The 15,424-nt window shown below is 36.2% G+C and overlaps 1 protein-coding gene across 5 annotated transcripts in view; it reads right to left on the bottom strand.

Moving 5' to 3' along the window:
* Positions 1-15,424, bottom strand: part of LOC131157014 (uncharacterized) — a 40,791-nt gene that overhangs the window by 1,267 nt on the left and 24,100 nt on the right. For all 5 annotated transcript variants that reach the window (XM_058110837.1, XM_058110835.1, XM_058110838.1 and 2 more), the window contains exons 6-7: positions 1,253-1,487; positions 533-737 (exon numbers count right to left, since the gene is read on the bottom strand). In XM_058110837.1, the coding sequence (XP_057966820.1) occupies positions 533-737; positions 1,253-1,487 (440 nt within the window). The remainder of the gene's footprint in view (positions 1-532; positions 738-1,252; positions 1,488-15,424) is intronic.

Here is a 15,424-nt window from a genome sequence, read left to right as displayed (position 1 = left end):
GGACCATAAATAACCTCCCTATAGGCATCATCCACAGGCATTATCATGAAATAGGGGTTACAGATAAAGTTTTAAATGGATGGTTTTAAGAAGTTGAAATTTCAGGAAAATAGCAAGTCATGGAAGAATAGTTTTACAAGTTTGAAAATTCATTGCAGGAAGTTAAAAGTCGGTGGAGCACTTCATGATGTGTCATTAAATAGGGGTTACAGATAAAGTTTTAAATGGTTGGTTTTAAGAAGTTGAAATTTCAAGAAAATAGTAAGTCACGGAAGAATAGTTTTACAAGTTTGAAAATTCATTACAGGAAGTTAAAAGTCGGTAGAGCACTTCATGATGTCTTAAATTGCCTTCTTACCCTTCAACTATCTTATTTAAATAGAATGCAATGGAATTTCAAAAAAAAATTGGCAATATTAGGAAGCGAAAAGGAGAAGATACTTTTAATAGAAGTATATATAAAGTTTATAGTATGAAAATAGGGAGGGGAAGTCTTTCATTCAGACTAGAAGAAGATGAGTAAAGAACCAACCTTTGAACAAGTATATACGAAGAGTGTCATCCAGTTCCAGTTTTCTAGTAAATGTCTTTGATGATTGTCAGATGCTTCTTGTAGAAAATATAACAACGGGGGCATGAGCTGCATCTCATAGTGCCTTGATGCACCACATAGTCCACATGTCCCAGGGTCACCTACCTCTCCACTAGCCAGAAGTGGCTTCCCACCAAATGAATATCTGAAGGACATGAAAACATGTGAGAAAACCAGAAACCAGGATCTATATTGTGAATAAGAAAGAGTGAGACCACCAGGAAAAACATTTTAAAGCAAAATATGTCATTCAGCAAAGGAGGATAGTATTTTGATGGTTTTTTTCTAATGGGTGTACTTAAATATGCATACACGCAGACACCAAACACAAACTCCCCAAAAGGGAGTTGAACCCTAACCCCTGGTCCCGCTTGCAGCAGCCAGGAGATTAACCATTGCGCCAAAAGCCTATGGTCCTACCTGAAACTGCAGAAAATATATAGCTATGTATTATCTGCTCTTGTAAGTTGAAAAAATGTGTTGGGAAAGTGGGTATTCATATATAGCTTATTACTGCCCATTTGAGTCAGGTAAAGTTGAAATTGCACAATGCAACAACAGAAAGGAGCAGCAGAAAGGAGGAGTCCGTAACTATCACAAGTTGCCATGACCATATTTTCAGCAGTTATTGACCAGTTCTATCATACTAATATTCCAAACCTGAAACATTGCTCAGGATAAGCATCCATTCGCTTCTTGAACTTGAGGTAATTCCTGTCAGCATTCAAAGCTCTATCATACTCGTAGCTTTCCTCCTCCCATTTTTCTTCATGTCCACCATCATCAGGATCACTTTGATTCTCCTCGATGGAAAGCGAGGAATAGTTCAAACAAACAGAAGAAACCTCCCTAGAAGATTGTTCTTCCTGAGTATATATATAAAAGCAAGGGACCACTGCAATGAACAAAAGCATGGACCAAATATAACCACGCCTTACATCAGTCCCACAAAAAAAAAACCACACACGTGTGCATACACACCATAGATTATAAACACCAACAGCAAAAAATTGAATCCAAAACCAAACAATGGAACATGCATATTATAAATGTACAAGTAAAAACATCCAAAACATCCCCAATTTATATAACAAGCTATTTTAAGCAAGTTTTGTACTCAAGCGTTAACTGAGTGTCCCATTTACAATTTATGTTGTTGAATATGCTGACCCAGAAAATATGTTTTGCTGACCTATTCTAACTGTTGACAGGACCAACTCTCTACAGAATTTTCCCCCCACTTTACGATGTTCTATCTCTCTCTCTCTCTCTCTCTCTCTCTCTCTCTCAAGAAAACTTCATAATTGTTGCTGCCATCTATGGGAAATTCTAGAAAATTTTGAGTAACTACAAAAGGGGAAGGACTCCATTATTGCTGTGCTAAGAAAATCAAGTGTATGTTGTGTAAGAGAAGTCAGGTAGGCTGCGCAATAGAGAAGAAACCGTGCAAAGGAAGTGAGAGCAAGAAATTCTTGTGTGATTGTGCTGTGAGAGAGAGAAAAAGTGCATGCAGTGGCTGAGGTGTATCGTATATGAGTATGCATGACAGTGTTGGGTTTTCAATGTGGGGTATATAATATAATAGTATGTTTGTTTTGAGGTTGAGTGTGAATGCCTTATTGATAATCAGTAAATCCAAGTGTCATGTGGTTGGCACATAATTTGTTTTCATATATAAGAGTTAATTTTTGTTGCGATCCACTGCCTGCAGTCCCCAAAAAAAAGGCAACAGAGCTGGCAGTCAACGACCGTTGCAGTGATTGTGGCACGAGGAAATTTTTTCTGCTAGGGCACAGGCTGGTATCGTGAAGTCAGTTGGCTTGGGACCACTCTTACTCAGTTAAGTGCAGGGCATCATCAAGTGTAACAGGCTGAACTCTTCACACCCTGTGAAGGGCTGCCATGTGGCACTAGTCATAGCACTCTTGTTTAACTAGTTAGCCCAAAGTATATTGTGGTTTCACAATACTAACAAATTTAAAAACATGAAATACAAAGTCAAGTGGAAACAGTAAAAAAACATGAAAATAAATGAGCCATGCAATTAATTGAAAAGCGACATATCATTATTGACACCTTCGTAGGTAACATGTGTTTAGCAAGGGAGTCAAGTAGGCTAAACACTTATACAAAACTGGTTTACAATGAATGATGAAAACTTACTCTCCTCTAATGAATTTTCTATGCTACTCTAGCTCTGGTACTAGGAAACATTAAAATGACAGAGGAATCATATTCCCATCTTTTTACTAACGCATTATCCTACACAATGAATAAAACCTACATTACCATTTACATGATGATTACCCATCTCATGCACACAACATAAGCGGTCACAAGCAAGCATAATGCTAGACAAGCTTGGCTCTTGATACCAAGTAATGATGATACACATTGCAACCTCAACAAGCAATGTAAAGAAGCTCAACCACAACAATTAAAATAATTGGGCAATTGGCATGCAATTTTACTTTCTCAAAAAAAGACTTATGGGAGATAGATGGTGGTAGTAAGACTACAACACCCATGTTGAAGAATTGAAGAAATGGAAAGTGAGAGATAGTAAAGCACTATACATGCTGGCGGTAACACTAGAATATGACATTTTACAACACATCAAAGATACAAAAGCACCCAAGGACGTGCAGAACACTCTAGAAGCTATGTTTGCTACAACAAATGATGCAAAATTCTAACAATTAGAAAATGAGCTTCTGTCAAACTAGGAGTAGTCGAGTAGAACATGACAGGAAGTCAATATTTTACAAAATCCAAATATATATGTGAAAAAATTTCAAAATTAGACTAATGAAATAAAATTTCAAAGATAAGAATGGGGAGAACTATTGTTGACACTGGATTCTTGTCCGATGTTGTGCCAACAAATGGGAGTGTTGCATGGTGATCCCCTAAACAAGGAAGTCAAAAAGGATAGACAAAGATTCTAAGAAGATGCAAAAGATTAAAAATGCAGAGTCGCTACCTTTATTATTTTTGTTGTTTAAGGAAAAAAAAGGAAAAAACCCTACAAGGTCAACGACACAGAGAACAAGGATTCGAGAGTACATTTGTGTTCAAGGAAGGAGAAGGACCAACCATTTTAAGGGAAATTAGTCAACCAACACCCTATCAACACCAGTTCTAAGAACGGTTACCCCTGTGTGTGGGTGTGTCCTAACTAAAAATAAAGAACTGAAAAGAAAGAAAGTTCCCCTTTTAGGTCATTCAATGAAGTATCATTGTCCAAGAGCGCAAAAACCAAAGTTGAAAGCTCTAACATGCTCTTGTTTGAAAAAGGGGATTGGCCTTGGGCAACCCTAAATTTTGAAAACATAAAGTAAAAGAGGAAATGATGGAAAAATGTTTTGATTGCTTGCCATGAACAAATTTCAAAGAAGACCTTTTCATTTGAAAGTTAGGATTAAGGGGAAATCGATATCAATATATATTACTTTAATCAAGGGATTTGATGAGGTGCATGGGATTATTGATTGAGTATGAATTAATGGAAATTGTGGTCCCGGTCCCATGATTGAAGTTAGAGAGTTCAATGTTGACGGGATTGAAAATCTCCTGATTGAAATCGGGCTTTAATGGAGGGTTGAAGTCAATCAATTCTTAATGGATTTGCAAATTCTCTTAATTGGCGATCAGAGTTTCAATGTGATTAAAATCAACCATTGATGAAGGATTTCTCAAATCTCCTATCTGCCAATTAGGGTTTGAGTGATTGAAGTCAATCAATTAAGGAGAAGAGCTTTGAAAATTCTCTTAACTGGTATTCAAAGTTTAATGATGATTAGATTCAATCCTTAAATGAGGTTTGAAAAATCTCCTTATTACCAATCAGGATTTAACTGAATTCAATCCTTAATATGAGATTTGAAAATCTTCTGATTGCAAATCAGGGATTGAATGATTGATTGGAGTCAACCCTTTCATGGGAGATTTGAAAATCTCTTGATTGTCAATCAATGTTTTAAGAGTTGATTGGGTAAACCCTTAAATGAGAGATTTGAAATCTACTGATTGCCAATCAAGGTTTTAAAGGTTGATTAAGTCAGCTCTTTAATAAGAGATTTGAAAATCATTGATTATCAATCGAGGTTTTAATGGTTGATTAGGTCAATCCTTAAATGGGAGATTTGAAAATCTCCTAATTGTCAATCAGGGTTTGAATGGGAAAGATTGGATCTCTTTGATTGGCAATCAATCATACAAAGATGTTTGACTTTCAAAAAAGGAAGTTTCTTTTTTAATATGGATACTTGACAAAAAATGGAGAGATTTTTAAAAAAAAATACTAAACTCATCATCGGCCAAAGAAATACACAATTTGAATGATCTTTTGAAAATATATATATATACTTTGAGTCAGAGAATTCCAAATTTACCCTTAGAGCCTCAGTCCCATGGTCCAAGCACCGGTTCTCATTCATCCATACAGGTTTAAAGGCTTGCCCTTGCCTAGGGATAAGGAGGAACAGATCACCATACCGTGAATAGGAGTGGCAAAACGGGTTCGCGGGCTGGGTCCGGGCTGGTCGTAAATAGGCTGGGTCGTAAACGGGTCGATGCTAAACGAACCACAGCCATGCAAACCCTAACCCACCCATTTAATAAACAAGCGGGTCATGGGTTACCCGTTTAAAAAAACATTTGGCAAAATCAGTTTATGAAATTATTTGCAAAACAAGGTTGAAAATCATTTTGAAGATTAGAAATTGGTTTATACATTTAGGAAAGAAACAGCAAAGCAACCCAAAACATACTCACCCGCACACTTCAATAGCAGCATGCACAAGTCCAATTGTTAAATCAATTTCTAGGGTTTTATTTCGCTAAATCAATTTTATAGGTACAAAATCGAATGTGTTTTGGGTGTGTGTGTGCGCGCATGCGCGAGAGAGAGAGAGAATAACTCGAGGGCTACAACAACTCTTCGTCACAAGGACAAACATTCTGCATCGCCGCAACGACAGCAACCGTTCACGGCATAGCTCTTCACAACAATGGCAACAAAGATTTCCCCAAATTTTTCCCTATTTCTTTATGAGTGAAAATCTTCACCATGACAATACTCCTTCACGACAGCAGCCCCTCAAAGCAATGACATCTCCTTCACGGCAGCAGGCTTGGAAATTGATTTGGGGATTAAAACAAATTTGGGGTTAAAATTTATTTAAAGATGAAAATCTATTTGGGAATTTGAAGAAGATGAAGAAAAAGGAGAAAAGATAAACCAGAGGAGGGAGGATTAGCACCTGATGGAAGAAGAGGGCGGTCCTGGTAGTTAAGGGAGTAGCCGCAGCTGACACTGCCGGATGGAGGCTCTGCGTGGAGCCTTGGGGCTAGTCAAGTAGCATGGTGGCAGCGCAATGGGACAAGGCGGGGGTGAAGAAACAGATTGCTACTATGATTGTTCCTGGCCGCAGTACAATGAGATTTATATATAGAATCGGAATAGGAGCCAACTAAATGGGTCACCCAACGGGTGGCCCGTCCTGAACCCAGTTTGACCTGTTAATAAATGGGCGGGCCACAGGTTGACCGGTTTATAAACGGATTGGCTTGTACAAACCCGAACCCGTTTAACGAGCAGGTCACGAGTCACTCGTTGGGTTTCGACCCATTTTTCCACCTCTAACCGTGAAATACCCCTTTCATCCCATCATAAGTTGGGTTAAGAAACCATGAGCTAATTTTGAAGACACACTAGAATGTATTATCAAGGAATATGAGCAGTCTTTGGCTCTGAGCATCATTAAAACATCTTGTTGCTTAACACTGGGGCAATTTTGTTTTTGAAAAAAAAAAATAAGAAAAAAGAAAAGAATGGGAATTGACCAAAAAAAAAAGGCTGAGAAAGCAACTGATAAAAAATAAAGAATATCCCAAAAGTTGAAAAGGGAATGCAAGAAAAGTCAGACAAACTAAATGCCCCGAAGGAGTGGAAACAAAGGTGATTCGTGACCATTTGAGCCACCATAAACAGTCATTTTTTAGTCTACTATATCCTTTCTCGTTTTACCCCCAAATCCTAACCCTATTACAACCAAAAATATAGCCCTCTTGAATGGGATTTATCATCTTCTTTCCAGTCAAATCAATGCAGATGAACTACACAAAGACTTAATCCCTGTAAAGGGTACTATAGGCAACCTGTGACTCAAACAATAGGTTCAGTCTAAATCACCGAAGTCAAATACAGTCAAGAAGAAAAGGAGGTTTTAAACCTATTAATCCATTTTTTGAGAGTATTTCAAAACCCATGGCCACATTTCATCCCAAAAGTTCATCCTATGATTGTTGTTTTATAAGATTGTTGTTTTATGTAAAAGTTTTGTTCGACTCACAAGGTCCTTTACACGTGACCCTTCTTGCACAACTGAGTTGGATCGGCATCCAATGTCGCCCCCGCAAAGGCAAACCCTGGGACATGCTGAAGGAAGCTAAAGGTTTCATCCATATATTGGCAGAAGAAGTAGAAGAAAAACAAACAAAATGAAGATTACCAATATTGGGGCAGTTTTTTAGGTGAGGTTATCAGTTACATTTGTTCCTATTGCAAAGGTTATCCCGAGGTTGGATTGACGTCCTAGCAGAATCGTGTACTCTCCTAACGTGATGAACAAGGGATGATGTGCAATTATTGTGAATCTTATACTATAGTCGGTTGCTTTTTGCAAAAGTTTTTTTTTTTTCGAAATCCATTTGGCTCATTTTATTTTAACTAACAAATACTTTTTACCATTACTCATACTTGGAAAAAGTTGTGTATGGAAAGTCCATGGCTCTAGAAAGGTTCTCAAAACAATGTTTGCCCATCAATTTTTGAGGTATGCGGATCAGAGCAATGGGGAATTTGCTAAAACAAGAAAAAATAGCCTGAGTCCAGTTGATATGTATTTTGTTAGCATTTGAAACATGAAAATTCTTGTGAATACATACTTTGTCAGCATGTGTAAATAATTTCAGCTTATGTACACATTTTGCACATCTATTCTTTCCCAAGAGCATGTAATGGCTCCCAAACTTCAGATTTTTATACCAGGTATTGCCAAACGCATGTAATGGCTCCTGGCTTTTCATTTTTTTCATGTGGGTCTTATCCTAGCACATGTAATGGCTCCTGTTTTCACATACTTTTGCACATCGGGCCTTGCCCAGGCGCATATAATGGCTCCCAATTTCTAGATTCTTATACAAAGTCTTGTCAAAGTGCATGTAACAACTCTTGGCTTCCAAATTCTTCACGCGGGTTTTACCTTAGCATATGTAATGGCTCTCATTTTCACATGCTTTTGCACATCAAGTTTTGCCCAAGTGCATGTAATGGCTCCCGATTTTCAAATTTTTATACGAGGTCTTGCCCAAGCGCATGCAATGGCTCAAGATTTCCAATTTTCACACACAAGTCTTGCCTTAGCGCATGTAAAGGCTCTTGCTTCCACACTTTTTACACGCCGAGTCTTGCCCAAGTGCATGTAATGGCTTCCCATTTCTAGATTTTTATACTAGGTCTTGCCCAAGCGGATGTAATGACTCTTGGCTTCCAGTTTTTTTTCACACAAGTCTAGTCCTAGCACAAGTAATGACTCTTGCTTTCACACACTTTTGTACATAAGGTCTTGCCCAACTGCATATAATGGCTCCTGATCTCAAGATTTTTATACTAGGTCTTGCCCGAGTGCATGTAATGGCTCCTAACTTCCAGTTTTTTCACACGGATCTCGCCTCGACGCATATAATAGCTTCCATTTTCACACTTTCTGCACATAGAATCTTGCCCAAGCGCATGTAATGGCTCCTGTCTTCCAATTTTTTTATGTGTGTCTCACCCTAGCACATGTAATGGCTCCCAATTTCACACACTTTTAGTTTTTTGAGTTTACCTTCATCTAGGCTATTATATTCTTGTTTCATTCAACATAGGTCGCAGATCCTTATGAGTGACACATCCTTACTTGCTTGTGGTTTTGCTTGGCTTTGGTTGGTCAAAATGGCACACTTTTTTCTTTATCTAATGCCTTCATACGAAGACATTAGTCAAAGAGGGACAACTGTCTATGCCCAATTTTGATCCAGGGGTCTTTTACAGTAATTAGCGGGCTTAAGAGATGCTTAAGGGGGCTTTAACTATGGCTCGGGGCTTCTCGAAGCCTCATTGAAGGTCAGAAGGATTTTTATTCAGGTTAAATGGGCCCCTGTTGGGCCTACAGGGCTTCATAAGCACTCCCAAGGGTTCTAAAGGGTAAGGAAGTAACTATCCTTCAGATTTTTAAGAGAAGCCCTAGCTCCTTCTTGCCTATAAATAGGAAGGGGAGCTAGGGGAGAGCACAGAACAAGGGGGGAGGGGGAAGAGAGCGTACGTAAAAAAAGAAAAGAGAGAGAGAGAGAGAGAGAGAGAATATAAGAAATGGGGTCTTGTACTGCCACATAATTGAAAAAAGGGGTCAAGACATAAAAATAAAAAGGTGAGAGAAAAGAGAGGGGAGGGAGAAAAAAAGAACTCACGAACCCTAGGGGGCCTTGCATGGCCAACCTAAGATGAAGTACACAAGAAAAGAGGAGGAGAGGCACAACCAAGAGAGGAGAAAACAAGAGAGAGGAAAGAAAGGAAGGAGAGGAGGCTACGCATTCTTGAAGTTATCGGTGAAACTTCAAGGAACTCATCAAGGTAAGCTTCCTATCGTCTTGTACCCCTTTTTTTTTAATATGTATTCATATTATCTTTTTTTAATCTCTTTAGTGAAGCTCCATGAATAGGCATCCATGGTTGTGCCCCTTTTGATCAAACACACACGCACCCTTTCATTCACTCACTCACACGCACGCAATATGCATGGCTTATCAGTTTCTAGAGTTTGGCCCCAGCATGGTTTGACAGCAGCAGCAATAGTTGTGCTGTTCTAGTTCAGGTTTGAGGCACACAGCAGCAGCAAAGAGGTTGTTGAGGCTGCAAGTTGAGGGGGCTACGACCCAGCTTCGGCTATTGGTCTACTTCAAGGAGGATGACGTGATGGGGGGTATGGGTATTAGCTATGAGAGTACGTAGGTGTGTGCAACAGCTGGCTGCTAGGGTTTTAATTAAAACCCTAGCCGTGCACGTGAGGTAGTGTGTAAAGGATTAGCAATTGTAGCAGCACCTGCAAGTTGCAGCTGCTGCAATTGGTTTTTTTAGCTGTTGCTCATGGCAAATAAAAGGTAAAAAGGGGTTATGAGCTGGAAACCCTAGCCGTGAATGTGTGTGAGTAGAAGGTGAAGAAGGAAGCTGTGGGGCTGTGGTTTGCCTGCGGCAGCAGCTGAGTTCTCTCGGCCATTGTTTGGGTGGCGGCTAGGGTTTCACGTGAAACACTAGCATGGTGAGAAGGAAGGCCCAATCAGCCCATGCAAACTACCCCTTTGGGCTGGTTTTGATGGCTTCCTTTGTTTGGATCATTTAGAATGCAATTTATTTGCCTTAATGATTTTCTTCCATCTCCTTAGGACTAGTCTTATTGAGTCCTCTTTTAATTTCTTATACGAATGTTTGGAAAAAGGGTGTTAATTTCTTAATTTAAATTTGCGTGCTTATTTTTCATTGTTTCTCTTATAAAAATCACTTTTATCTTCTTGATTTTTTTCTAATTTGATGCTCATTTGATCTTCATGAATGCATGAAAAAGAGATGGCTAGGAAAGATAATAAGCCCTTGATAAGGCTTCTTATTTTGATGGCTTGGGTTGTATTCAGAATTAATGATTCTTGTTTGATTTGGGAAGATCTCTCATTCATGTGGGGTTTAAGGCCTCATTAAAGCTCGAATGTAACCAAGGTACACATTGATGGTATTTTTTTGCATGGCTTAAGTATGATTTGAGTGTTTGTGTGATTGATGATTAGTAGATTCAATTGGCTCTTACGCTAAGTTAATTCATCTTAGTCATCCCCATGTGGGCCTCTGAATTTTTCAACTCGGCTATTAATGGGGTGATAAGGGAGATCTCACCGTATGGTGACCTCTTCCTTCTCAACCCAAGGCAAGGAAAAGCACTCTCCCTTAAGCCCGCATGGGTAAGCAAGAGTCGATGCTTGCACCATAGGACCAAGATTCTTAGGACAAATTTGGAATTCCCCTCCTCAAAAGACCATTGGAATTGGCTCTTTCTTTGAACAATGATGAATTTAGTAGATTTTAGGGAAAAAAAAAAAAAAAACCTCCCTATCAAGTACCATATTCCAAATGAAACTTTCCCTTTTTCAAAAGTCAAAAATCTCCCTCTCATGATAATTGATTGCCCAACCAAATAGACTCGATCCACCATTTAAAACCCCATTTTAAGAATCAATAACTTTCAAATCTCCTATTTAAGGGTTGACTCAATCAACCATTAAAATCTTAATTGACAATCAATGATTTTCAAATCCTCCATTAAAGGGTTGACTCAATCAACCGTTAAAACCTTCAACAACAATCAGAAGATTTTCAAATCTCCTCTTTAAGGGTTGACTCAATCAATCACTAAAGCCCTAATTGGCAATCAGTGATTTTCAAATCTCATTAAAGAGCCGACTCAATAGCTTATTAAAACCCTAACTGACAATCAAGAGATTTTCAAATCTCCTATTTAAGCGTTGGCTCAATCAACCATTAAAACCCTAATTGACAATCAATGATTTTCAAATCCTGCATTAAAGAGTTGACTTAATCAAACCATTAAAACCTTGATCAGCAATTTTGAGATTTTTAAATCTCCTATTCAAGGGTTGACTCAATTAATCACTAAAACTCTAATTAAAAATCAATGATTTTCAAATCTCATTAAAGAGTTGACTCAATAGCCCATTAAAACCTTAATTGACAATCAGGAGATTTTCAAATCTCCCATGTAAGGGTTAACCTCAATCATTAAAACTCCAATTATCAATTAGGAGATTTTTAAACCTTCATCAATGATTGACTTCAACCACATTTAAACATCGATTGCCAATTAAAAGACTTTTCAAATTCGTTAATAATTGGTTGACTTCAACCCTCCATTAAAACTTAATGTCAATCATTGATTGTCAATCAGAGTTTTAATGGTTGATCGAGTCAACCCTTAAACAAAAGATTTAAAAATCTCCTGATTGTCAATTAAGATTTTAATGGTTGATTGAGTCAACTCTTTAATGGAAGATTTAAAAATTATTGATTATCAATTAGGTTTTTAATAGTTGAATGAATCAATCCTTAAATGAGAGATTTAAATATCTCCTAATTAACAATTAGGGTTTTAAGTCATGTTGTTTGAATTCTTGGACATTGATGCTTCACTGAATGGCCCAAAAGTGGGACCTTCTTTCTCCAAATAATTAATTGCCCAACCAAAGAGACTCAATCGACCATTTAAAAACCCTTATTGAAATAATTAATTTTTTTCAAATTTTTTTATTTAAGGTTTGGCTCAATCAACCGTTAAAACCCTTATTGACAATCAATGATTTTCAAATTCTCCATTAAAAAGTCGACTCAATCATCCACTAAATTCAAATATCCTATTTAAATGTTGACTCGATCAACCATTAAAACCCTTATTGAGAATCAATAATTTCAAAGTCTCCACTAAAGAGTTGACTCAATCAACCATTAAAACCTTGATTGACAACTAAGAGATTTTCAAATCTCATTGATTGTCAATTGGGGTTTTAATGGTTAATTGAACCAACCCTTAAATAGGAGATTTGAAAATCTCATGATTGTGAATTAGGTTTTAATGGTTGATTGAGGCAACCTTTTAATGAAGGATTTGAAAATCATTGATTGTCAATTAGGGTTTTAATGGTTGATCGAGTCAACCCTTAAATAGTAGATTTGAAAATTTCCTTATTGCCAATCAAGGTTTTAATAGTTGATTCACTCTTTAGAGGAGGATTTGGAAATCATTGATTGTCAATCAGAGTTTTAATGGTTGATCGAGTCAACCATTAAATAAGAAATTTAAAAATCTCCTGATTGCCAATTAAAGTTTTGATGGTTGATTGAGTCAACTCTTTGATGGAAGATTTGAAAATTATAGATTGTCAATTAGGTTTTTAATGGTTGATTGAGTCAATCCTTAAATGAGAAATTTAAAAATCTCCTGATTGACAATTAGGGTTTTTAGTCATGTTGTTTGAACTCTTAGACATTGATGCTTCACCGAATGGCCCAAAAGAGGGACCTTCTTTCTCCTAATAATTGATTGTCCAACCAAAGAGACTCAATCGACCATTTAAAACCCCTTATTGACAATAAATGATTTTCAAACTTTTTATTTAAGGGTTGACTCAATCAACCATTAAAACCCTAATTGACAATCAATGATTTTCAAATCCTCTATTAAAAGATTGACTCAATCAGCCAGTAAAACCTTGATTGACAATCATAATATTTTCAAATCTCCTATTTAAAGGTTGACTCGAACAACCATTAAAACCATGATTAAGAATCAATGACTTTCAAAGCCTCTATTAAAGAGTTGACTCAATCAATCATTAAAACCTTGATGGACAATTAGGTGACTTTCAAATCTCCTATTTAAGGGTTGACTCAATAAACTATTAAAACCTTGATTAACAATTAATAATTTTTAAATCCGATTAAGGAGTTGACTCAATCAATCATTAAAACCTTGATTGGCAATTAGGAAATCTTCAAATCTCCTATTTAAGGGTTGGCTCAACCAATCATGAAAACCCTGATTAATAATCAATGATTTTCAAATCCTTCATTAAAGAGTTGACTCAATCAACCATTAAAACTTTGATTAGCAATCAAAAGATTTTTAAATTTTCCATTTAAGGGTTGACTCAATTGATCATTAATACTTTGATTGACTATCAATGATTTTCAAATCCCATTAAAGAGTTGACTCAATAGCCCATTAAAATCCTCATTGACAATCAGGAGATTTTCAAATCTCCCATATAAGGGTTGACTTCAATCATTAAAACCCTTATTATCAATCAGAAGATTTTTAAACCTTCATCAATTATTGACTTCAATGATATTTAAACTCTGATCGCCAATGAAGAGACTTTTAAAATTCATTAATAATTAGTTGCCTTCAACCTCCATTAAAATCTTATGTCAATCAAGATATTCTCAACCTGTCAGCATTGAACTATTTAACTTCAATCATGGGACTGGGACCACAATTTCTATTGATTCAAAACTCAATCAATATTCTTATGCACCCCATCTAACTTTTAATTTAAGTAAGATATTTTGATGTTGACTTTTCCCCAATCCTAACCTTCAAAGGAAAGGTTATCTTTGAATTTACTCGTTACAATCAATCAAAACTTTTATCCATTGTTTCTCTTTCTACTTTACATTTTCAAAATTTAGGGTTATGTGAGACCAAACCCCCCCCTTTTCCGACAAGATTATATCAAGATTTTTAACCCTGTTGTTTGGACTCTTGGATAGTGATGCTTCACTGAATAACCTAAAAGGGGAACATTATCTCTCCTAATAATTGATTGCCCAACCAAAGAGACTTGACCCATCATTTAAAACCCTTGATTGACAATCAATGATTTTCAAATCCTCCATTAAAGAGTTAAATAAAAAATCATTAAAACCTTGATTGGCAATCACGAGATTTTCAACTCTCCAATTTAAGGGTTGACTCGATCAACAATTAAAACCTGAATTGACAATCAATGATTTTTCAAATTCTCCATTAAAGAGTTGAGTCAATCAACCATTAAAAGTTTGATTGACAATTAGGAGATTTTAAGAATTGACTTAATTAACAATTAAAACCCTAATTGACAATCAATGATTTTCAAATCCTCCATTAAAGAGTTGACTGAATCAACCATTGAAACATTTATTGAGAATCAAGAGATTTTTAAATCTCCCATTTAAGGGTTAACTCTCTCAACCATTAGAACATTGATTGACAATCAGTAATTTTTAAATCCCATTAAAGAGTTAACTCAATTAACCATTAAAACCTTGATTAGCAATCAGGAGATTTTAAAATTTTTTATTTAAGGGTTGGCTCCATCAATCACTAAAATCCTGATTGACAATCAATGTTTTTCAAATCCTCCATTAAAGAACTGATTCAATCAACCATTAAAACGTTGAATAGCAATCAAGAAAATTTCAAATCTCACATTTAAGGGTTGACTTAATCAATCATTAAAAACTTAATTTATAATCAATGATTTTCAAATCCTCCACTAAATAATTGACTCAATCAACCATTAAAACTTTGATTGACAATCACAAGATTTGCAAATCTCTTATTTTAAGGGTTGACTCGATCAATTATTAAAATCCAAATTGTCAATCAATGATTTTCAGATCCTTCAATAAAGAGTTAACCCAATCAACCATTAAAACCTTGATTGACAATCAAGAGATTTTCAAATTTCCTATTTAAGGGTTAATTCGATAAACCATTAAAACTTTGATTGACAATCAATGATTTTTAAATCCTGTTAAAGGTTGACTCAATCAACCATTAAAACCTTAATTGGCAATTAGGAGATTTTCAAATCTCCTTTTTAAGCGTTGACTCAATCAATCATTAAAACTCTAATTGACAATCAATGATTTTCAAATTCTCCATTAAAGAAGTTGACTTCGTCAAGCATTAAAACCTTGATTAATAATTAGGAGATTTTCAAAATCTCCCATTTAAGGGTTGACTCAATCAACCACTAAACCCCTGATTAACGATTAATGATTTTCAAATCCCATTAAAGAGTTGACTCAATAGCCTATTAAAAGTCTAATTGACAATTAGGAGATTTTCAAATCTTCTTGTAAGGGTTGACTCAATCATTAAAACCCTAATTTTTAAACTTTTA

Source organism: Malania oleifera, chromosome 6 (genome assembly GCF_029873635.1).
Source record: "Malania oleifera isolate guangnan ecotype guangnan chromosome 6, ASM2987363v1, whole genome shotgun sequence".
Lineage (NCBI taxonomy): Eukaryota > Viridiplantae > Streptophyta > Magnoliopsida > Santalales > Ximeniaceae > Malania > Malania oleifera.
The sequence above is the reverse complement of the archived record's forward strand: the minus strand, read 5'-3'. Positions and strand labels throughout refer to the sequence as shown.